We start from the raw sequence: 25,185 nt of genomic DNA on the forward strand, positions 1-25,185 counted from the left end.
ACACTTCCATTTTATTTTTTAAGTGCTAGTACCTTTAACAAATCCTTCATTAAAGTTTTTAAGATAAAAAACTAAAGATTAAATCCATTTACTTTTACAGAAAAACACTACATTTATTTTGAGAACCTAAAAATTGAAAGTTTTTTCTTTTAACTGCATGACAGAACTGAGTTGTCACACTTCAGTGCTATGAATGATGATAAATATAGCTGATCTTAAATAACGATTTAACTACTAGCTAAGCTGTAGCCTAAACATGACATGTAAATTTTATGGGAGTTATCAAGGAACTGGAAACTGACAGTAGACGCCACAAAGAACACAAAAAGTACTCCCTGTGCCATTTAACTAGAGGTGGTACTGAATCCTATATCCTACGTAGCTTTTATAAACTGGAATGCAACAGATAAAACAATTCAAAAAAATTCTTCCAGTGTGCTGTCAGACACTTTTCTGCTACATTATTTAAAAATCCCAAATAAGGTATTTATTATTTTGTTGTTTTTCTTTATGCAACACATTTGGCCTTTTGAAATCAAAGAGAACCTTTTCTCCCTTTGATGTTTATATTAAAAAGGAGAAGTGATAGTCCTACCTTTGTGCATGTGATTATCTTTGTGTTTTTCGACATTTGACTACACAGAATGGCTAAAGAACTAAAAGAGGCTGCAGCTCCATAGCCCCTAGCCTAAAGCCAAACATTGCCTAAAATGAGTGCACTACTGCTGGACAATAATCTCATCAAATCTATGGATACGTCAGGTGAACACTATAAATACCTAGATCTTGTGTTTAAATGGAAGGATTTCCGCTTCCCCCAATAATTTAGGATGCAGATAAGCATAAATATAAATGTCTTAGCATTTAAAAAACGACATTCATTTTCCCTTTGAATATGGTTGTTTAAACTCTAATACATTTATATTGACAAAAGTTTATTATTCCAAATAAAGTGATGAGTGAAGTGATAGTTGAACATGAGCAATTTAATTTAATAAGATCCTTTTGTGGGACAGAACAGAATTCATTCATAGCAGTAGTATATACAGACTTAACAAAATTACCATTAGATAATAACTTTTGTTCTGCTTAATGCATCAACAGCCATGTTCCTTAATTTCTAAAGCAACAGTTCAGAACAAGAAGAGTTAATCATGCACTTTTTCTTCCACTCATCTCATTCATGCCACATTCCACGGTGGCTGGGTCCAACAACAATATAGGAGGGTACCTAAAATGAAGAGGCAGGGCTTTCCATTCTTCTGCCTCTCTTGAATTAATTAACTGGAAATGAGTTTTGTCAATGTTTTGGAAAGGCAGAGGGGTGAAAAGAAACTGCTAGAATTAATCACAGTGAGAAACTACCTCTTCAGCCGTCTGCCAGAGTTCAGAAAACCCATGAGAAGTGCAAAATAAAAGGAGAGTGGGCTGAGTTACCAACCAAAGGAACAAATAAAATTCAAATAAACATCCAAGTCTCCAAAATATAGACATGTCCCAGAGCAGAGGAATGCAGCATCTGTTGCCACAACAGCTTCAACTTTGTTTTTAAACACACTCAGCATAAAAAGGCTGAAAATAACAAGGTAGAAAAGATAACTTACGAATAATTTAAATACACAGAAGGCAGTATTGTATGTGTTTAATTCAGGAAGTATTTATATACATCCAATCTCTGGCATTGTATTATGTAAATACAATATTTAAACATTCTGATTTATTTTTTGAAGTACCAACATTTACTAACTAGCTAGTTAGAACTGATTCAGCGCTGCTGCTTTTAACACATCACAGAAGTGGTATCTCACAGTGATTTTTTTAACCATCATTATCTTCAGGTATAACAAATGAGATAAGTAACTATTAATCAGTTTCCTGGCTTCATGACACTTTTTCACTAGCAAAACAAAGAATTAATGAAATTACTGCCAATCTCCAGTTTGAAAAGGTTTTTGCATTTGTGGTGTTCATGTGTCACAGTGGTGAATGATCACTGTTTGACAATTTCTCTGGAAAGGGTCATAACACTTCCAGTAGTTTGGAACTCAAACTGCAAAAAAAAATTTAAAAATAGAAATGGAAATCCAAACAGGGCCTTCATACTGTATTATTTGGGAAATATCCTTCTTTTTACTTGGTGACAATCTTCAAAAAGTTTACATGGGACTGCTCATGAAGTCGGAGTCTTTCGAACAGATTTCAATATTAGGTTCTCATCTCGTTTCTCAATCTCCAAACCCATATTCTTGAGGATGGAATTATCTGCCAGTCCCTGCTGCTCCATCTGTGCAATAACCTCTTGGTTTCTTTCGTTTTGCTCAGTGAGATTTCGGATGGCATACACGGCCCACTGATTCACAACTATAGGAGAGAATTAAGGAATTTCTCATTTTACAAACAAAACAGAATGCTCATTTTAATTCTGGAATGAACCCTCCTCCTCCCCTCCCCCCAAGATTTTTAAAATGCAGTTTAGTAGAGAAAGATACTTTAACAGTATGATCCTGCGAACACTTGTACATGAGTAACATAGCTCATATGAGGTCCTACTGACTTTAGTCAAGTTAACCAAGTTTTATCTTGAATTAAAAAAAAGGCAATTCACCTACTAAAATAAAAAAAAGGGACACTTTCAGATCACCCTTTCTTCCCTTGACACACAAATTCTGTAAAAACAATTTTAAAAAAGCCAAATCTAATTGAAACTCATAGGAACATTTCTAACACAAAGCTAAAAAAAAATCTTACTGCAATTTTTGCAGCATTGTGCACTCAAGAACCTGAACATGAAATTAGCTACAAACAAGACACAGTGAAGCTGACTGGCTATTTTCATTTACACATTGAGAAAACTTTCAAAAAAGGAAACAAACATAAATAGAGAGTTAATTGCTCTTGTATTAAAATTGTTCATATAAATGATAAATGGTGGTGTTAGTAACACAGGAGACTTGTTTTTAAGAAACATAATATTTAGATAAAGTTATACAAGTTCAGTTCCTAGTGCTTGGGTCTCTAGCATAAAACCCAGTGACACCCAGAGGACCACTAGTAGGTAGTTCCTGCAGAGATGTTAATGTTTGTATGGACACAAGCAACAACTCATTTGACTCTAAAGTGAGTCCCTTCTGGCTAGGATTGAGGTACATGTCAGAGGAATTAAATTTCCAGCAATATTAATCTGGCATCTTCCAAGAGAACTAAAATATTTCATAAAAATGAATGTCAGCTGTTAGTCCCAATTCTGTTGTTGAAAAACTATGTTATGGTATTTTTTTCCAGGAACACCCACATGGGAGACAAACAATTCTGAATAATTTCATATAAGCTTCATATGTAGAAGGATGTGCCTGTAGGGCACCAATTATTTGCAACACGTACATTCACACATAATAGAAGGATGCACATAATTTACTCATCTCCTTGATGTCTTTTGGGCTGGACAGGGTCTAAGTACAGAGATATAATATGTTTCTATGGGCATCTGCCTATGGCAGTAGAAGAGGAACAGTATGGGGAAGGTAGGAACCCCAGCCAAAAACATAACATAAGATAAAAGGAAGTCCAATTAATTATTATTAATTATTTCTGTTGTGGTAGAACCTAAAACAGAGATACTCAGACCCCAGTGGTTCAGGAGCCAAATTAGCTATCAACATTACCCAAAAGAGCCACCGTAATGTGAATTCATTGTTTCATTTACTATATAGATAGCAAGCTCTTCTGGACAGGCACTGTGTTTCAGATCTAAACTAAGGGGTTATGAGTAATTCATGACATCAGAGGGTTTCTGGTAACAAGTGATGGCTCTGGACTCATGAGGGGGTGCCCAGCACAATGGGGCCCATTATTGGTTGGTCTTTAGGCACTACCATAATAAACACGATTTACAATAATAATAGCATTAGCTCTTCTCCTTACATGGTACCCAGCTAGATAGGGCTGACTAAAGAGGCAGCTAGACTGATGTCATATAAATCAAAGGATTCTAGACAAACACACTTATCAGGTGATAGTACATTTGTCACATATGATTGACTGTGTATAGCATCCCTAAAATTGGACTAGGAGAAATCTCCAGCAAGGGCATAGAATTATACATCTTTTGGATAGCAGCAATGACTGATACCTGTATTTTAATTAGCGTTGCATCAATAAAACTGCCCTTTACCTTTCAACAGTGTATTATTATTAATTATTATTATTATTATTACTACATTAATGCACTGTGAGAACAGAGACTGAAAAGTTCAACAAATGGCAGTTTTTAGGGCCTTTCCCTAAAAGAGTCAGAAGAAGATTTTTACCACCACCTTCCTCTTTCATTTTTGAATTTCTGCCCAGTGGATAGATTTGTATGGGGCCAGAAAGGGATTGGGAAATCAAGACCTGGGTGAAGCATGGGAGCAGGTAGGTGAAGAACCATAAAGGAGAACAAAGGTCTTGAAATGGGAATTCAATAATGAAGAATATCCACTGTTTCTCTCTTGTGAGCATGTCTTTATAGCAGTTAAATGAATGTACAAACAATGATGGTTATATAAAGATATATTAACTGGTCATCTCTCACCGCGGGTTACCAAATTTTGCAGTTAGATGAGTACATAAAATAAGTTGATCAAATACCAAGGAAACTAAACCAAACGTAAAGTAGAATCTCAGTCATCAGCACTAATGACAATAGTGGACAAAATCGAGTGGGAAAGCATGCAAACTAATGAATGCTGTGGATAAGGAGGAGAATCAGGATCGCAGTCCAGCAGTACTTCCCTAGCCCTATTTCAAGGCATTTAACGGAGGCCAGAAATAGAACCAGAAGGTAAAATGATGTTCCCCCAGTGGACTGTGTGAAGCAAGACATCACTCACATCATCTCTGCCTATGCCATAGCAGCAGAATTTCACCCACTGAGTTCCCTCTGAGATATGACTCTGAATATATCATCCATAGGGAGCAGATCCGTTGAGAAAGGTGGCGAATTTTTTTTTAAGTAGTAATGTTTCTGAGCCAAACCATAGTTTGTTTTAGAATATGAGATTTATTGTATTTTTAAACAATTAAAATTTGTATTACTCTTTGCATTGCCATTACAGGACATGAAGATGGTAATAAGATTAATTCCTTATCATACTTCCTGAAAATGTGTGCTAACTCTAGAGCAAGTGATCGATTCCTACTGTCCCTATGTCAAATTAATTTGTGACAATGTAATTTCTAGTATACCCTCAATAAAAATTATCTGATGAAACCCATTATCATCATCACATGATTTGCCATTAGTGACCACTATACTTAAAGCTGCAAAATGGTTTCAATAATATTTTCACTTGTTCCTAACTTTCTCCTTTCCTTACACAGGTTTTCCATTGTACGATTCAGAGCCATGAATATGTATAACTCTCCTTGTTAGCATGCTGAGAGGGAGACCCCTGGATGGCTGTGTGCAAACCTAGACAGACTTAAGTGTCAGCAGAGATTAAAGTGAGTCCCTAGCTAATATGCACATTACCCTCTTGTTCCTCTCCAAAGACAGATAGATAGAGAGAAAATTAAACATATTCTAAAGTCTCTAATCCTTCCAACACTTTAAGCACTTTATTGTATACTCAGCTTTAGAAAGAGAGCTTCTGAGGTTTCCATAGTTACTACAAATAAGAGCATGAGCCTGTTTGTTGTGAAACGACATAAAAGAAAAAATGCAGCAAGCATGGTAGATCTGATTTGGTAGGGTTGTCTAGACTTTTCAACAGTACATTTTGAAGTGTCAAATTAATGAATGTTAGGCAAGGAACTGAAGATTGCAGTATCTTTATCACACTGGAGATTCTATATAAAGAAGGGAGAAATGGAAAGAGTAAATCCTTGTTCCTTTTATGAGAATTTCACTTCTCAACAAATGAAAATATACAAGGTATACTCAAGATAAATCTAGTTTGCACATATTTATCTAACTTCTCTGAACTGAAGCTATTTAATGCACAGACCCCAATATTTAGTTTGATTTATAGAAATGCTCTAGGCTTCCTGAACATAACCAAAACAGTCATCCTAAATACAGCAGTTCAAGTAGCTGCTTAAGATAACCCACTGCAAATCCCTCTTGAATAATTTGCCAACCCACAATTCCAATTACCTGGGAAAAAAGATGAGCTTGCACTGTGCCATGAGATTTGTGCTATCTTGAATTAATATTATAAATGATGTGGGTGAAATCTTGACCCTACTGAATTCAAGGGGATTGTTGACATTGACTCGGGGGGGATGGACAAAATTTCACCCTGTGTTTTTATTGTACCCACTAAATTTCTGCTAGGGTGTATGGTTAAATTTTTGTTAGAAGTAGTAGTGTGGCATGGAAACAAATGCATTATGAAAGCAATCACCACCTTGCTAATGAATTATTTCAGTGTGTTTGGTGTGAAAGATCAGCAGCATTATTGAAGAGAGCAGTTTACCTCTCGCTCTCTAACAACTTAGGGGCAAGTCCACTCCTACCAACAAGACATATGGCCCACAAGGCTACATAAAAAGCACTGGCAAAGTCAATACCTCGATATAACACCACCCGATATAACATGAATTTGGATATAACGCAGTAAAGCAGTGCTCCGGGGGAGGAGAGGGGGGCCTGCGCACTCCGGTGGATCAAAGCAAGTTCGATATAACACGGTTTCACCTATAACGTGGTAAGATTTTTTAGCTCCCAAGGACAGCGTTATATCGAGGTAGAGGTGTACTTATGAACTGTTTTGTAAAGCACTTTGAGCAATATGGACAAAGTGTTATATAGTAACTAGGAATTATTATTATATATAATCACTTGTGTCTCTCTGAATAGGTAAATAATTTATGATAATACTTTATTGAAAGTATGTAAGTGGATCTTGTGGGTCAGAGTTGAGGTGGCTTCCAAAATGTACATATTGAATTTTTACATGTTAATATTGTCATTAGCTAATGTACAGAACTGAATAAGATAATAAATAAGGAGTAATTAAATATTTATATAAATTCTCTTAAGTCCTTTTCATACTTTTTAATTCTTAGATTTTTCAAACTATAATGTTTTTTTTCCCAGAGTTTAAGTCACTTAGGTTAAAATATATTGTATGGCAGTTTCTTAATTTTTTTTTTTAAGGAATAAGGAACCTTCAGAGTCAAAGTATGGATGGCATTAAAATGACATATTGAGTATACACCTCTACCCCGATATAACACGACCCAATATAACACGAATTCGGATATAATGTGGTAAAGCAGCGCTCCCAGGGTGGGGGAGGGGGCAGCACACTCCGGTGCATCAAAGCAAGTTTGACATAACTCGGTAAGATTTTCTGGCTCCCGAGTACAGCGATATATCGGGGTAGATGTGTATAAAGTTTTCTTCCTTGACAAATTCCTAGCATGCTATAGAAAACTGTCCTCAGCAAAAAGATCTGCATAGTACCAGACTCTCTAGGTATTCAGGGATGGGAGGTGGGGGGGAGGGGTAGAGAGGTGCAAGGGAGAGTTCTACCTTTGTACACTTAGGATGAAAATCTAACAAGATTCCCATTGACTTCAGCGTGGCCAGGACTTTACCTCTAGGCTTTACGCTTTGCAGCAGTAATGGGGCAGAGTTCCTGCACTTTCTACAAGAAAGAAGTCCTTGATTACTCTCTCAATGCAGTGTAATAATTCAGTCACCACTTTCATAGCAGGAATATTCTTTGCACCATATTTTCCAAATAAAGTGTGGATACAATAAATAAATGATAAATTTAACCCAAAACTGTACTGAATATGTTTTTCTATATATAATAGGTATTGATGGAGTTCTACTTTTTACATATCCTTTTGCCTAATGAGCAAAAGAAGATGTCATCTTTTGTATATTAGTTCCATTATATCACTGAAATTGGAAGCAGCTATATAATTTAAGTAGTATGAACTGCACAGTAGGAACAGACACAGAAATGCCTTATTAGGAAACTACATAGAACATTTGAAGATTTATAATAAAAAATGCTTTATATTCCCTTCATGACTTAAAACAGTGGTTCTCAAGCAGCGGTACATGTACTCCTGGGGGATGCAGAGGTCTTTATAGGTTGTACATCCATTCATTTAGAGTGGTCTACTTTTACAAAAGGCTACATAAAAAGCACTGGCAAAGTCAATAAAAACTTGAATGTTTCTTACAATGACTTGTTTTATACTGCTTTATATTCTACAAACTGAAATGTAAGTACAATGTTTATATTCAAATTGATTTATTTTATAATTATATGGTAAAAATGAGAAAGGAAGCAACTGTTCAGTAAAACACTTTTGTATTTTAATGTCTGATTTCGTAAGCAAGTAGTTTTTACATGAGGTGAAACTTGGGGATATGCAAGACAAATCAGACTCCTCGAAGGGATACAGTAGTCCGGAAAGGTCGAGAGCCACTGACTTAAAACATAAAAAGCACCACCAAGAAAATCAAAATATAAAGAACAAAAAATGTGAGCAATTCAACTTCTTAAAGAACCTGTTTGAAACAGGGCTATATGGCTAGAAACTAGAAAAATTTAAATACAGTACTTGCTAAACTGTGTCTGCTAAGTTGCAGCTCATAATCCATGTCTCTAGGTGTTCTATGGCCAAGAATAAAATACGAAATGTCACATTAAAAGACTCGCTTCTGTTCACAGAAGCGATTGGACTACAAAACAAAAAAAAAAAGAAAAACACTTTTCCCCGTAAGTCTTTCAGTCCTGTCAGGCATTTTCTATCACAGTCACTTGAAAGATAATTCTTTTTGCCACTATAGAGGTTTTCTAGTCAGCTACTGGCACAATTAGTCACAGTTTGGATCAACAAGCTGTGATTGATCACATGTAGCAGACACTCAGACTTTTAGTCCTTCACTGTAAGCCAATTCTTTTACAAAGAACTACAAGTTATTTAATTCTTCCTATGAGTAGATTACAACAGTTTCACACAGCCCCAACTATCGCGTAAAGATAGTAACAATTCAATAAAATGTCTTTTTTTTTTGCTTTATACAGCATTTTTACTTTGGTTTGCCATTATTTTGTGTATTTTAGCAATGTTTAGTGTGTGTAACACTGTCCATTTTTTTTAACGCTCTCGTGTTGTTACAAATGTTTCTGATCCTAATAAGCCCAAACAATAGGTTTACTTATGTGCAAAGACACTTGATAATTGATTCTACAACTATTAGAACTGAAAATACCAATATTTAGGTCAGCAGAAGTATCTCCCATCTACAGTGGAACAGTTTGGTTTAAGAGCCAATGTGACATTGGAGATGGGAGCAGGCGGTTAGAGAAACAACCACTATACTAATATTCATTTCCAGTATGAACTGCAGGGGAATTTCTACAGCAGAATGGTTACCCAGTGCTTGATCCCTGGTTCCTGCAGGAAAACCCATGAGGGGCCTAATGGTAGGGACATTTCAGGGGATTCTGACAGGGATTTGTCCCTGATCGTACTACCAGAGGTGAGGTTTTTAAACTTTGTGTAACAGGCAAGGAATCAAGACCTCTCCCGACTCCAAACTATTCTGAGAGATTAGCAAGAGGTTAGGGTTATCCCTCTCCAAACTAGCTATCTTATGCAATCTCCCCTACTGCTTGGCAGCAAAGCCTCCTGTGATATGCATTATCAAGGCTTCTGCAGCACGCACTTATCCCTAGCATTCCGATCTCTACAGGACTGGAAAAGGGATGACAAGCATGTAGCACTTCGAATAGATCCCATTTACAAATTTTTGCCCACAAAAAACATTTACTGATAAAACGAAGTTGACTCTGGGCTGCTCATGTTGTACACCAATTTTTAGAACAATACAGTTCGTATTGACGAAGATTTTAAACCATTAATAGTTTATAAATTAAAAATGGCAGCTCTGCCTGATTTATAGCAGACCTATTTCACTGTTTCTACAACAGTTTCAATAATTTGTAATCAAACAGAAAAGAGATGAACTTAAATATTTTTCTACTTCCCATAACTCTGCACATTTCTTCCTATACTTCCATCCCTAATTCACCCCTTAATTCACTTGGTCTCTTTCTCTTACTATTGGATTTACAGCTTTTTCATGTTATCCCTATGCTTAGAACCTTTCCTAATCCCATACAGCAAATGATCTCCATCTTCTGACCCATTTCTCCCTCTGACATTCCAATGTACATCTCCTCCCCAAGATATATGGCTTCTAATTTCGGCCCAATTTTTGTTATTACGTATGTCTAAATTAAAATGCAAGTTCTTCAAGGGAGGCATTTATCATAAATTGGTAGATCTGAAGGCCAGAAGGGACCATTATGATCATTCTAATCTGACCACCAGCATAACCCAGGCTATAGATACTCGCTCAGTAATTCCTGCATCAAATCTTCCTATTGAGTTATCGGCTATCTTTTAGAAAGATGTCCAATCTTGATTTAAAGACTTCAAATTATGGAGAATTCACTATGTCACTAGGTAACTTGTTCCAGTGGTCAATTACTCTCACTGTTAAAAAACTGTGTCTTATTGTACTCCTGGGGAAAATCTGTGCCACTGAGGTGCAGAAGAAAAATGCCTCCACTCCCTCTGCAGATTCTCTCTGCTTCCTTGCAGAAAATGGCTTCTGTGTTAACTCATTCCTCCCAGCAGCTCAGATACTCTGTTTGGGCAGGTGCGGGAAACGGGTCTGAGGATGCCCCGGGGCCTCCACAGACATTAGTCCCAGGTGGGTGGGAGAGGAGGACAGAGATGGAGTTTCCCCTCCCCCTTCCCTGCACAGAGCTGCCAGGGCTCTGTCAGATCAACCCCTAGAAAATTCCCCTGAGCTGCAGGAAGGTCTGCACCACAGAGGGAGGGAAGGATTTCATGGGAGCAGGTCTGGGTGTGTGGGGGAATGAGGCTCAGTGAGGTGGGAGGTCCAGGTGCAGGGGGGTGAGGCTCAGCGGGGTGGTGGTGGACCAGGTTGGGCACAGGGGGGTCTGGGTTGGGCAGACAGGGGAAGCAGCTCTCTGTACAGTGACTTCTCACCCACCCACACACTTGGAAACCATTTATTCATAAATATTTTAAAGATTCCTTTATCCATTTAAATTTAGGTAGTTGACAACAGTTTAATTTTGATCATTTCAAAAATATTATTTCCTAAAATTTCAGATTGACCTTTGTTTCTTTTAAAGCCTGACATATACCTATACTCCAAAGTCAATTGTTCTATAATGTTCTATAATGTTTAAGAAAGCTTCTTGATCCTGAAAAACAACAAGACATAGTCAGCATATAAAACTATTTTGGGTTCCATTCCAGCAAGTGTTTTGATGCCTTTACCAATGGGGGAGGGGGAAAACAACAGGCAATCCTGTCTCATACCCCTAGACAAATTTTTTTAAAAAAGAGGAGTGATGACCATTAACCACAGCTGATGCTCAAGGATGTGCATATAGGGCCAACATGCCCCTATACAACTGATTTCCAAAACTAAACCTTACCAAATTCTGACTGAGAAACTCCTACTCCAGTCAGTCGAAGGCTTTCTCAGAATCAAAAGAAAACAGCAGACAGGAAGAATTGCTAGAATTAGCATAGATCAAATTCAGAGCTGTTCTGATATTATCAAATAGATGCCTGCCAGCAATGAATCCAGACTGGTAATGGTGAACATATTTTGGAAAAATTACACTCAATCTGTTGGCTAGCACCTCAGCATAAGTTTTACCATCCATACTAATTAAAGAAATGTCTGTATGATGCGCAATTGGTAAAATCTTTTCTTTCTATAAGAATGACCCTAATTTTTGCCTTCTTCCAAGAATCTGGAATCTCTTTCCTCTCCGATATGAACAATTCAATTAAAATAGGGACCAAAACTTGCTTTGTTGTTTTATAATACTTCACAGAAAACCCGTTGGCACCCAGAGCTTTATTTGATTATAAATACTTAAGAATTGTAACTTCAAATTCATTTGCAGCAATCTGCCTATCAGGAGCTGCAGTCTCAGATATCTACTTATCAGTTCAGGATTTGGATATTCTGAAGCATACAAAGTATGGAAAAAGCTAGGTTTCAGACATCTGTTTGATGCCAGTTACTAAATCTCCCTTTTCATGTCTAATCAGAAGGATGGTTGATTTATCTTGCTTATTTTTAACTTTCTAGCTATAAGCCTACCAGTTTTATTGCCCTTTTCATAATATAAGTGTTCGATCAGCCTTGCCTATTTGTAACAGGTTAATCTCATTTATTTTCTTATACATGCTTTCAGGTCCTGTAGATTTATAACTACCTTCCAAAACAAAGTTCTTTAACCAAACTCTCTTCTTCAGGAGCGCTCATCTCTTTGAGGTATGATGCTTTGTTTATAAAGATTTCCCTCATTACCATCTTTCCAGCATCACAAAGAAATTTTTATTGATCTCTTCCTTATTTCATTCTATATATTTCTGAAAATCTTCTTCCAGCTCTTTAATTCTAAGGTCGCGCGCGCGCGCGTGTGTGTGTGTGTGTCTGTATCTCTCTCTCTCCCCCGCCTCCCCCCAGGCCCTTTATTTTTCCACTGAGTCTCAAACTTCTAATGTAATATATGTGGGGGCATGATCAGACCAAATGATACCTCCCAGATTAGCTTTTTTGACAAAATTACCCAAGGTCACACAAACAAAAATCATATCAATCCTGGAATAAGATCCATGAGTAGCAGAATAATATGTATAGTGCCTGACATCTAGATTCATCTTCTGCCAGACATCCACCAGAACAAGTTTACACTTGCTCCTTCCAAATACCCTGTGTGTACATTCAATCAATCTAAAGTAGGATTAAGCATCTCATTAAAATCCATCTCCATTAATAATATGCCCTTCCCTAAAACTTCCTAAATCCCTAAAAAACTGATCAAAACGGGTGGTTGCCCTTGACTGGGAGCATATAATTTGACTAAGGTGACATCCAGATCTTTGATAAATACATTGAATAGCATTGGGCTGATGACAGATTCCTGCAGGATCCCACTAGAAACTTGCCCACTGGATAACGACTCCCGATGTGCAATTATTTTTTTATATCTATCAGTTAACCAGTTCTTAATCCATTTAATATGTATTCTCATGTTCTCTCTCTTTATGAGAGTGAAAAGCACAAGGTTGACTCATCTTACCAGCATTACAAAGAATTAAAATAATTAAAGGACCAATTTTAATATGGAATTTTTGTCTAGTCAAGTATTCTAGAACTACTGTGCTAGAGCAAATATTTAGGGATATCAGGCTATTTTTGAAACAATGTCTCATATGCCAAAGATTACAAAACTTAAAAAAATTAAGCCATAATCTCTAGTTTGTTTTACTTTTTCCTATACTCAAATCGGTAACACTAGCTTAAAACCATATATGACACATTCATTTTTGCTGCTTAGGCTGCCAATTTTTTTTAAATTATGACTTACATTTTAAATAGAAACCCATAATTTATGAGTAACTATAAATCTTTTAGTTTCAGATGAGAAAGAATAGTCACACTCTTGATCAATTTGAAGCTGAATGCTCCACAGTTATGATGTTCAGTATTAAAGTTCTATCACCATAATCCCCTCTAATATTCCTGACAACTCTACTGAAATATTACAATTATCTTGCAACTATCAAAGATTCAGCAGGTTGTTACATTTACAATTACCTTTAGTTACTGTTATTTAATCATTCAAAACTCCCTGATTTATATCTTGTCCCTTGATATAGAAAAACAAAATTCTTCACAGAAATTCTAACACGTGGCACTAATTCTATCAAATTGTTATTAAAACCAACCAGCAAGGTTAAGAGTTGAAACAATAGGAAAAAAGGCACTGTTCACAAGTTGATTAAATATTGGGCAGAGATTCAACTACTGTAGTAACTTTAAGTTCAGTTTTTCTGTTAACTTGCCAGGGAACTTAAGGGCTTTGTATGTATCTGAGCATGTGCCGCATGTATAAAGACAGAAACATGTACACTACTTTAGTAGCTTTTCAAAGGCTGGCATGAAAATCTACCAATCTAGGCACAAAAACCACTCAACACATTCTTCATTTTCTATGATGAGTGATAATGAAAACAAGAATATTTTATACAAGACTGATTTTATACATCTTTCCATCTGTACGTTTTTACGCCTTTGGTGTGCTAAATATACAGCTGGCTAGGAGCGGATGCTACCACTTCTTTAGTATTATTACCCTCCTAGCTGGTAAACTTTTGGCACCAGATCTAATGGACTAGCTAACTTATACCTGAGATGTGTTCATATAACCTGTAACTTACTATTCATAAGCCTTCAGTAGAGTGCAAAGGAAGCTGACTCACATTCAGGACAAAAAGCTCTCTTTTTTAGATCTTTAAAATATTCTTCCTTAGAGTGTGCAAGTCAGCAAAGTACCTAAACACATGCTCATCTTTTAGTAAGTGCTTAACTCTTATTTACTTCAAAAGGGACATAAACGTGCTTAAATGCTTTAGTTGATTCAGAGTCTTCGGGTAACATTTGTGGCATATTTCCTGCCCCTGCTGTTACTTAGGATTTTCTAATTCACTCTTTCACAAAGAATGAAAACAACTGAAGTGAATGAAAATTCTTTCAACAGTGTCATGTACACCAGGTGATGTCAATAAGTGTGAAGCAAAAATTTTGAAATGAGCATCAGAGGAAAATATATTTTGTGAAGTTTTTCCTCTTAGGTTTCTACAAGGCTGCTATTAGTACAGATGAGGCCTGCTTCAAATTGTGCTCCAAGGGAAATTCATGACCATATAACCTAAAACATAAATCTCTACAGATTTTTTTCAGTTCGATTTTTGTTTCATTTTTGGGTGATTTACACTATTTATTTTTAAAAATAAATGTAGCTGAATTTCAAACCAAATGTTTTGAAATGAAAAGCCAAAAATTTCATTTTCAAATGACCTGTCTAACTTTATTTATTTATATACTGCAAATAGTTTTGGTGCCCCTCAAAAAAGCATTTATTTCTGTGAATTTACTATTCATCGAAAAAAATCATCCAACTCTAATTGCAGTAATCAAGACAGAAGATGTCGCCTGTTAGAGAGCTTTAGTGACGGAGAAAGAAAGGATTTTGGAAATATTATGGAGAAAGAAGTAGTAAGATTTGAACATGGCATAGATGTGTGGAGCAAGTGTCAGAAAAGAGTTTAAGATGGCCCCCAGTTTACTGGCCTAAGCAACAGGGAAAATGGCATTGTCGTCAACAGTGACAGAAAATAGGGTAAGGCTGGAAGGATTGGGGAGGAAAGATGCAGAGTTCAGTGCCTATGTTAAGTCTGACACTTCTGGAGAGACATGCAAGAGGAGATGTCAAAAGGACAGGTTGAAATATGGAAGGTTGTTGCAAAAGGCATTCCATTCTTAAAACTATTTCTGGACCACTCCTTTAAAAAAGAATTTTTGGGCCTCAGATTTCTCATGCTTAGTCTCAGCCCAGGGGGGGATGTTTTTTTTTTAATTTTTTTTTTTTTAAGAAGGCTGAAGGAAAATCAAGCAAGCTATTTGAGTAATAAGGCAGCGAAATATATTTTCCCTGTTTCATCTTTTGGTGCTCTGTAGTAACTCAAAATCCACTTTCTTTCAGGAATTCAAGCCTGTCATGGATTTAAGTCACCGAAAGAGGATTAGGGCAGAGGACAAATATGACAAAATTTGGTTTAGAAATAATAAGCTATTAACTTTAATTCCTTACTCTTACATGCATGAGTTAGTGTTTTCGGAGATTATTCTTCTGAAGGCACTTCCAAATATTATAATGTGTGCAAGAAGGTCCTCACAAATGTTATAATATACCTGGCATTACTTGGTCCGGATCAGCACAAGTAGTACCTGTGTACTGTGCTAATGGTCATAGTTGGTACTGGTCAGAATTATGAAAAAGGGTGAGGGATTTCAACTACACAGACTTCCAACTGTACATCGCTTCCTGGGTGTAACATGGCATGTTTGTATGTTCTAAAGAAAACTTGGACTTTATTTATTTACTTACTTATTTACTCAGGGTAAGCACAACTCAAAACTTTTTTTTTGGTATGGAAGATTCATAGCATAAATGCATCCTGGGATGAACAAACTACAGGAAACACAGTGAACTGCAATGCTTCCCTGGAGATCTAGATTTTATTTTTAATTCAATTAATCTAATCTCCAAGGACATTAATAAGAGAAAAACCAAAATATGATTGCCAGCATCAATAACCCGGAGGAATACCATCACAAATTATACCCTGTCTAGATGTTATAAAATATAGAACCTTGTGGTTGGGTCAGTACTGGGATAAAATACCTCTAAGAAATAACTATATACACACACGTATGTATCATCTTTCATCCAAAGACCTCAAAATGCTCGGCAATTGTTAACTAATTATACCTCACAACAGTCCAAGAAGTAGATGAGTATCAACTCCATTTTATAGAGGAGTAAACTGAAGTACAGAAGGTTAAGAGGCCTGACCAGCTTCACACTGCCAGTCAATGGCATTTGGACACAGAACTCAGGAATCTTTACTCCCAAAATCACGTCCTAATCATTAGACTGCAGAGGAAAAAATAGTTTTAAAAACAAGGTATTTTTCATCTACAGAATCTCTTCCTTGAACTGCCAATCACACGTCTCTTGCTGTTTAGTGTTTTTCATATTTGGAAGGACCTTGAATTTAAAGGGGAGAGTGCACTCATTTGTCACAGTGACAGGACAGGTAAGAATTATTTGTGCAGCTGGTAGAGGAAGGACATTCTGTATTCATATATATCCTGTAAAGGAAAATAAAAAAACTCAAGCTAATTGCAGAATTTGTATGAACATTTAAATTCACCAAACTCAGGAAATTCTCAGTTAAGCTGCTCAAACACCATCCTTAATTCTCATATGTTAGCACCTAGAAGATCCAAACAGGGCTCCGGACTCACTATACAGGGCAATGTACAAAGACAAGGTAAGAGACACTCCTGCCACAGACAATTTACAATCTCAGCAGACAAGTTAAAATGTTTGTGAAAGGAAGTATTACCAGCCTATTTTACATATGGAAAACTGATGCAAAGGGAGTTTGGGGATGGGATTTTCAAGTTGCCCCAAAGTGCTGGATGCCCAGCTCTCAATCACTTTTAATAGAAACTGGGCATCTAATTCCCTTAGGTGCTTTTGATAAACCCACTCTAAGTGACTTGCCCAATGTCACATAAGAAGTTGGTGGTGCAGTAGAATTGGGACTGGAGTCTGGACGCCCTGAGTCAGAGGCCATTGCCTTTACTACAAAATCATCTTTCTTCTCTGAAGACTGGAAGCCTTACATTTTATCTGCAAGAGTCTTCACACCCTCTGGCCTCTTAGTGGCAGGAGTGTTTGGGGAGTGGGCAAGTGACCTTCCTTACTGAAAGGAGTCTTTGTGGGTAGCAATGGTTTCACCTATCAGCACAGCAACAAACAACACTGCTGAGGTCTGCTGGGACCCATTTGAATCTGGCATGCTGGTGTTTCCGCAGGAAAGATGGCATAGTGCAACCACATCTCTCAGGAGGCCCTGTAGCATGGAAGATTGAGGGCATTTCAGCTGCTCATTATGGATTAGCACCCATACAGAAACCACACAGAAAGTGTAGCAGCAAGCAGAGATTCTGCCTATTAAAGGAAGAGAAAGGAATCAGCCCTGATGCTCAAAAAGGATTCAGGCTCCTATTCAAGGAATGGGTGTAATTTTGTACCAAATTCCAGCTCCTGGATAAATCAGTTCAGCTATGCATGAATGCAAGATATGCAGAAGGATTTATATTCAAGTCTGCGTAGACACCATAACCAAAAACCTTTCAGAATTTCTAGGTTTTTAAAAATCTCACAAAGAGGAGTTGAATTTGGCAGGCTTGGCAAGATAGTGCTTTCCTTTTTGGCTGTCACCCTTTTTATTTTCTTCCTAGTCTAACCCACTCAGCTGCCATCTTGTTTCACCACTGGCACTACTGGCCAGAGGGGCCAAACCAATCTAATCCATCACATTCAGGGTCCTCTGTTCTCCTTCCAGATCCTGCCCACCAAGTTTCCATCAACAACCTTTACCTCTTGGCTGAGTCACCAATAAATTATTGTTTTCAAACCCTGAAGGAGTGTGATGCCAATCAGTACTGGTTTATAAACAACACAGTATTAATAATTGTATGTGCTCAAGAATGAGAGCAGCAGCAACACAGCATGAAATAGCACACATAGTACAAATGCAATAACCCAGAGCTGCCCCCAGGGGCAGACATGCCCACAAAGACCAGGAGATTTGAGCCTTACTTGTACATTGAGAACCACTGGTCTACAAGGAGCAGGGTAAGGATGGTGTGTTTCAAATGGGAAGATCTTGGTTTGTAGACAGTGATTGGAAGAGTATTGGTACTGTTTTCTCCCTGTGCATGCATCATGTTAGGTGAAATACTATTGTCCTGTCTATGCCTATGAAAATATAAAATTGAGTAATTTACCTAAAAATTGTTGAACACATTGAGAGAGAGTCTGTGGCAAGCTTTTCAAAGAAAGGCAACGTATTAGAGATAGCCACATTTATGTGAAAAAGCCCAAGTATATGATGGCTCACTCTGAAAATTTAATAACCCTTCTATTTTTGCTTTCTACTGGCTTCTTCAGCAATGAGGCTTTTTCACAGTATGTGGCCTGTTTTAGATTGCACTCTGTAACTCTGAAATGAAATGTCTGTCAATTCCCCAAAAGTCTTTCCAGGCATTTTACAAAAACAAACTGCCATTGTTGTAGAGCATAGCAACTCGATTTCTTCTAGCTTTAGCCAGAGGTTTCATGAACCACAATTATACTAGCTGCTGCCATGAAGTCAAAAATATTCTGAATCTACCTCTCAGATAACTTTCAGACTGAATATAATGGTAGAAGTTTAAAAGGAAGTATCTGAAAATTAGCTTTTATTTATATTTTCTATATTTTTATCCATTATCCAAACTAAGGGTTCTCTGTGTGTGTGTGGATTCACAGCAACCATTGAATAAGAAAGCCTACAGTAACTACAGGTTTCCCTTTCAATAATGCTGCCAATTCTTGCTTCTCATAAGTGCCCAGCTGCATGATTATTTAAAAAAAAAAAAAAAAGCAGTCCCTGTTTTTCCTTCAAGTATTACTGCACTTTTGGTTACAGAAAATTTTGCCAGACTGAAGTTCATATAACACAGACACTTACTGTACAGGTCATTCAAGTTCAAGCAACTTTCTGTTGTATTCAGCCAGAGGTAAAACAGCATATTAACAGAAGTGTAAAAATCTTCATTCCAATACATCCATACAAAATCTGAACACATTTTGAAAAACATTATATATTCAGACCTGTATTTCACTTCTTAGTTTGGAAACAGAGTTTTGGAAGTAGTGGCTTATTCAACAGAATTATGTAATGCAGAAATAAAATTCAAGACAATTACAGAGGTGAGTTAACTTTAAATAGCAGAACTTACCAATTGTTATCAAACTGCAATAACTTTGATAGACCAATTAATCCTACTCTAAGTATAGGGAAAAAATCTGTTGACTTTTTCCCACAGACCACCACTGTCTCTCTAGAACATGAGCAGTATGCTTCTGGTGCTCCTAAATGCCAGAAACAGAGCACAAAACAAATGGAGAGCATGCCACAGGCCACTCTATTGCGAATTTAAAATGTATTGAAAAGTCCTCAAAAACATACTTGCCATGCTTAATAAAAGTCATTACAAAAGGTATTCATGGGAGGTTATGGCACAGCAAAATTCTGCTTAGAGAGGCCTTTGTCAAGGCAACTTTGTTAGGCGACTCCAGTAAATATTTGCTACTTTCAAATTTACCTTAAAATAGACCTTTTTGACCAAAACATTGATCCCAAAGAATCCCTTTGATAAGTAAGTAGGAAAGGATTACGTTTCCTTAAGAAGAAGAAGAAGAAAAAGAAAATAGTGCCTAACTGGACACACATCGGGTATGCACTTATAGTTTCTTTCTTTTTTTTTTTTGTGAGGGAAGCAAGCAAGCAAGCAAGCAAGCTTATTTGCCATTAAGTGCAGTTTTACTTGGTTTCTTGTATGGATCCATTTTTATAACATAGGCGCGTGCCACTGGTGCTGAGCAAGAAAACTTCAGGGGAGCAGAAACAATACGGCCATGAGCATCCTTCCTTTGGGGATGTGAATCTACAGATGCCATATCAAAAGCCATAGCCCCAGTTCCACTCCAATTTCTTTTCCCTCTATCCAAGTTGCACAGAGGCCAAATCTTCAGCTAAAGTTTATCAACACTGTTCCACTGACTTAAACGGAACTATGTAAACTTATACCAGTTGAGGATCTAACTCGAAGAAGCTGTGTAGATGGGTTGGAGGTAAATCTATATGCACAATCATATGATTACTTTTCTTTTACTTTTGAAAACTGCCTGTTTAGATACCATGCTAGGGAAAACTAACTCATTATCCAATTCTTAAAGATGTAGGTCAGATCTGACAACTAGACAAGACTGCTTGACAGCTCTCTGAAACTGAGCATCCAATCTGAGTGCAACATCAAGAGGCTAAGGCTGCCTGGACATCTTAACTGAGCTCCAACAAGTAGGTTTACAAGTCATCAAGATGGAGATATTTCTTCAGTACACCATAGAAGCTGTTCTACATCTAATTGAATATAATCTTAGGGGTCTGTAAGTGGTCTGCATAGGTAGTAATTCATTTTGAAAATGTCATAGCAGAAACTTCCTCCCTTTTGGATTTATTTCCATCAGATACCAATAAAGGGACTTATGACAGTATTTTGTCCTAAGTTATTACAAACAGCTCTTTCAACTTCTAACATGGCAGTCTAGCATCTCCTCTTAAATTGTGTGCTTTACAGGAAAAAAAAAAAAAAAGCATTTGTAGAGGTTTTCTCTGCAAAAATTATGGAATCTTTTACCACAAGAATTACATAGAAAATGCAATTCTCTTCTGATGATTGTGTGTGTCAAATTTGGAGATTGAATTCAATTAGTTAAATATAGAACACAGGAATGTTGGAATTGCTTTAAGTGGAAATCAAAATGCAACCTTAACTACAGAAGCATTACAGATGCCTTCATAATAAATATCAAAAATAGAAATCAATATCTCTGCAACGTTTAGTAGGAAATCTAAGCAGTTTTCCTATAAAAAAGGACTCTGAGTATAGCCTACTGGGAAAGTCTTGACCCAAGAGAAATCTGAGAAATGCAGCCAAGTATTAAAGTTAAACCACAAAAATAGGCATTGGGACTGTAAAAGTGAATTTTGGGAAATGCCCTCTATATAAAGTTCTCAAGTGTTTCTGTAAACCCCTGAGGGAGTAATATTGTGAGCAGTGGAACAACTCTTGCAAGGTGACAAGAACTCAGCTCTCAGTGAAGTCAATGAGTGTTGAGGCATTCTTCCATTTACACCATCTAGCCCTAAATCCTCACCTGACTGCTGAAGAGTGCAGTTAGAGCTATAGCAAGGAGTGGCTCTATAATGGTATCTTTATCATGCATTTATATGATATCATTGTTTTTCTCATGAAGTGATTTTACACAAAATGCTTTTTAAATTAAAAAATGGACTATATATTTACACAACATTACCGACCTGAGTTTTTTAAAAAAAAATTTAATCAGGGACCCATGGAAAGAAATCATAGGTGTTTAAATGAAACTCAATCTTTCCATGCTTGTGGACAAAATGAAAAACGTGCAGAGATAACAATTAGGTAAGATGAAGCCTGAAATCCTTAGGGCTTTCATATTCTAAATACTTTTAAAAACAATTTTTAACTCTGGCTGCTCCTAGGCATTGTACACTTATAAGAATGATTAGATTCTGTCAAATGTTTAATTCAGTTGGAGATGGTTATGTGTCCTTTCCATACACAGCAAAGAGTTGAAAGGAACCTAGGAGAATGGTTCTAGTGAGACTGCCTTCAAAATGTATTATGACATCAAGGAAAACGGAAACACAGTTACAAGTGACCATGTATAATGAGCTTTCTGTCAGTCTAAAAATCTATCAGAACAGCTACCCAAGCACTTGTATTTAAAAAAAGAAATAAAAAGAAAGGGAAGACAGACCAAGTGTCTTTGGATCAGAGTTGCAATTTTGGCAATTTTTTTTTTTTTTTTTTGAAGTGGAAGTGGGCTGGCTGTCTACTCTCAGTAAAGGTGGATTTTTTGCTTACAGACAGGGTAGATAAAATGTGTTCCAAATTGAGGTTGAAAATCAAATCTCCCTAGATTATTATAATTTAAAGATACATTAATCTGTGTTACACTCATATTTGATCAACAAACATGATCTAGCCTTAGGGCCCAGATGTAGCAGAATGTACTACAAAGCAAGAGACAGAAACTCTTCCTCTTGCTTCCCCAATGAGACACGCTGGGAATGCATCACACATGGAATGCTTAGAAGAGGAAGGGGAAGTCAAATTCATGCTGCATAACAGCACTAAAGGAGCACTTGACCTTAACGATGAAGGTGGTCTCCTGAGGTCTGTACACAAGTGAAAGGGATGGTGGAGGACATTGTTATAAAAGGGCAGGTTCAGGCACTTAATTTCATAAGCCAGTGAGGTTCCAATCTCTCATTTGAAATGGATTCATCACTCATGTGTGAGAATATGATGGTAGGGAGAGAAACTGTGACTAAATATGGTCAGATATTTGAGGCTGAGAAAGTCCTGAAGGTAGTAGCCAAAAATAGAGAATCAAAATAATAATTGTGACCATTTCAGAAAAGTCTGTCACAGCAAAGCAGGGCCTTACTGCCCATTCACCCATTTTAAAAAAGTTGAATTTTGTATGTTTATAAAAACGCATTTAACAGAACCAAGTGCTAAATAACATGAAAAAAAAGGTTAATGCAACATTAATATCTCAATGACAAGTTCACAAAACTGAGAAAAGTCAGGGTTAAAGTACCCACAGAAATCTGAACACTGCCCCTTTGTGTGTATGGATAACAAGTCTGTGATGAAAGCTCATAATAAAAGGTGTTACTATATTAGATAAACCTTTTAATTCAAGCAAGTGGCACTTCATCCTCTCCAAAGTGTTACTATATCTATAACTGCACTTATAAAAAGTCAATCTATATTAAAACGTATGAAAAAATATCACACTAGCTAAAATGTTATAAATAACTGAGCTTTGTTAAGAACATAAAAATGGCCATAATGGGTCAGACCAATGGTGCAATTAGTCCACTATCGTGTCTTTCAACAGTGGACCATGACAGATGCTTCAAGGGAATGAACAGAACAGGGCAATTGTCAAGTGATCCATCCCCTGTTGTGGAGTCCCAACATCTGCCAGTCAGAAACATGGGTTGCATCCCTTAGCATCTTGACTAATAGCCACTGATGGACCTAACCTCTATGAACTTATAAAATTCTGTTTTGAACACAGAGAGTTATATTTTTGGCCTTCACAATATACCTGACAACAAGTTTGACAGATTTACTGTGTGTTTTGGGAAGTGCTTATTTTTGTTCATTTTAAATCTGCTGCCTATTAATTTAATCAGTTGACCTCTAGTTCATGTGTTATGTGGAGGGGTAAATAACACTTCCTTATTCACATTCTCCACACCATTCATGATTTTACAGACCTCCATCCTGTCCACCCTTTATCTCTTTTCTAACCTGAGCAGTCCCAGCCCTTTTAATCTCGTCATACCCCAATCATGTTTGTTGGCTCTCTCTGTACCTTTTCCAATTCTAATACAACTTTTTTGAGATGAGGCAACCAGAACTGCATGTAGAATTCAAAGTGTAAGCATACCATGGATTTATATGATATTTACTGTCTTTTTATCCATACTTTTCCTAAAGGTTCCTAACATTCTTTTAATGTTTTAGACTGCCACTGCGCATTGAGTGATTGTTTTCAATGACTCCAAGATCTCTTTCTTGAGTGTAACAGTTAATTTAGACCCCATCATTTTCTATGTATAGCTGGGCCTAGACCTTCCAATGTGCATTACTTTGCATTTATCAACACTGAATTTCATCTGCCATTTTGTTGCCCAGTCACCCAGTTTTGTGAGATCTCTCTAACTCTTTGGAATCTGCTTTGGACTTAATCTTGATTATTTTTCCACCATCAGCAAATTTTGCCACTGCACTGTTTACTCCTTTTCCCAGATCATTTATGAATATGTTGAACAATAGTTGTCCCACTACAAATTCTTGGGGGACCCCACTATTTACCTCTCCCCATTGTGAAAAGTAACCATTTATTCTTATCCTTTGTTTCCTATCTTTTAACCAGTTACTGATCCATGAGAGGACTTTCCCTCTTAACCAATGACTGCACACTTTGCTTAAGGGCCCTTGGTGACGGATCTTGTCAAATGCTTCTTAAAATCCAAGTACACTATACCCACTGGATCACCCTTGTCTACATGTTTGTGACCCCCTCAAATAATTCTAATAGATTGGTGAGGGATGATTTTCCTCTGCAAAAGCTGTGTTAACTCTTTCCCAACAAAGCATGTTCATCTGTATTTCTGATAATTCTGTTCTTTACTACAGTTTCAACCCATTTGCCTGGTACTGAAGTTAGGTTTACTGGACTATAAATTTCCAGGATCTCCTCTGGAGCTTTTATTTTTTTTAAATATCGGCATCACATTAGCTACCCTCCAGTTAATTGGTACCAAAGCTGATTTAAGTGATTGGTTAACCACAGTTATGCAATGAAATGATGATGAAAATTAGAATGCTTTTCACAGTTTTGTTCTTTGTTTTACCATATTTGCTGCAGGTGGGTTTTCGCTCTGAAATTTGTTAATCTGAATTAATTTTTTAAAAAATATAAAAAATAAAAAACAAAACCTAAATGTGGTCTAGAAGTTGTGGTCAGGTTTGGCTGGTCTCTAAAAATGTTCTCTGAGGACAGTAAACAAACTGTATTGTCAGTTTGTTCAGGATCTGCATATCACAAGTCAGTAATCATGTTGGCTGTAGTCATTGGATCAAATATTGTTAGCTATCCTAATATGCTGTCTAGAGATAACTAACCACCTCACAACTGATTGCAACACTTAGTGGGTACCTAGATGTCGCTCTGACAATAAAATTGCCATGATAAAAATCTCTTGGACATTTTTAAAGTAGTTTCCTTCAAGTTACAA

The 25,185-nt window shown here is 36.9% G+C and overlaps 1 protein-coding gene across 2 annotated transcripts in view; it reads right to left on the reverse strand.

Moving 5' to 3' along the window:
- Positions 1-968: 968 nt before the first annotated feature.
- The window catches only part of ATXN10 (ataxin 10), a 181,968-nt gene continuing 157,751 nt past the window's right edge, over positions 969-25,185 (reverse strand). For both annotated transcript variants that reach the window (XM_030539598.1, XM_030539591.1), the window contains one exon: positions 969-2,361. In XM_030539598.1, coding sequence (XP_030395458.1) covers positions 2,171-2,361 — 191 coding nt within the window. In that variant the 3' untranslated portion in view covers positions 969-2,170. The remainder of the gene's footprint in view (positions 2,362-25,185) is intronic.

This window comes from Gopherus evgoodei, chromosome 1, assembly GCF_007399415.2.
Source record: "Gopherus evgoodei ecotype Sinaloan lineage chromosome 1, rGopEvg1_v1.p, whole genome shotgun sequence".
NCBI lineage: Eukaryota > Metazoa > Chordata > Testudines > Testudinidae > Gopherus > Gopherus evgoodei.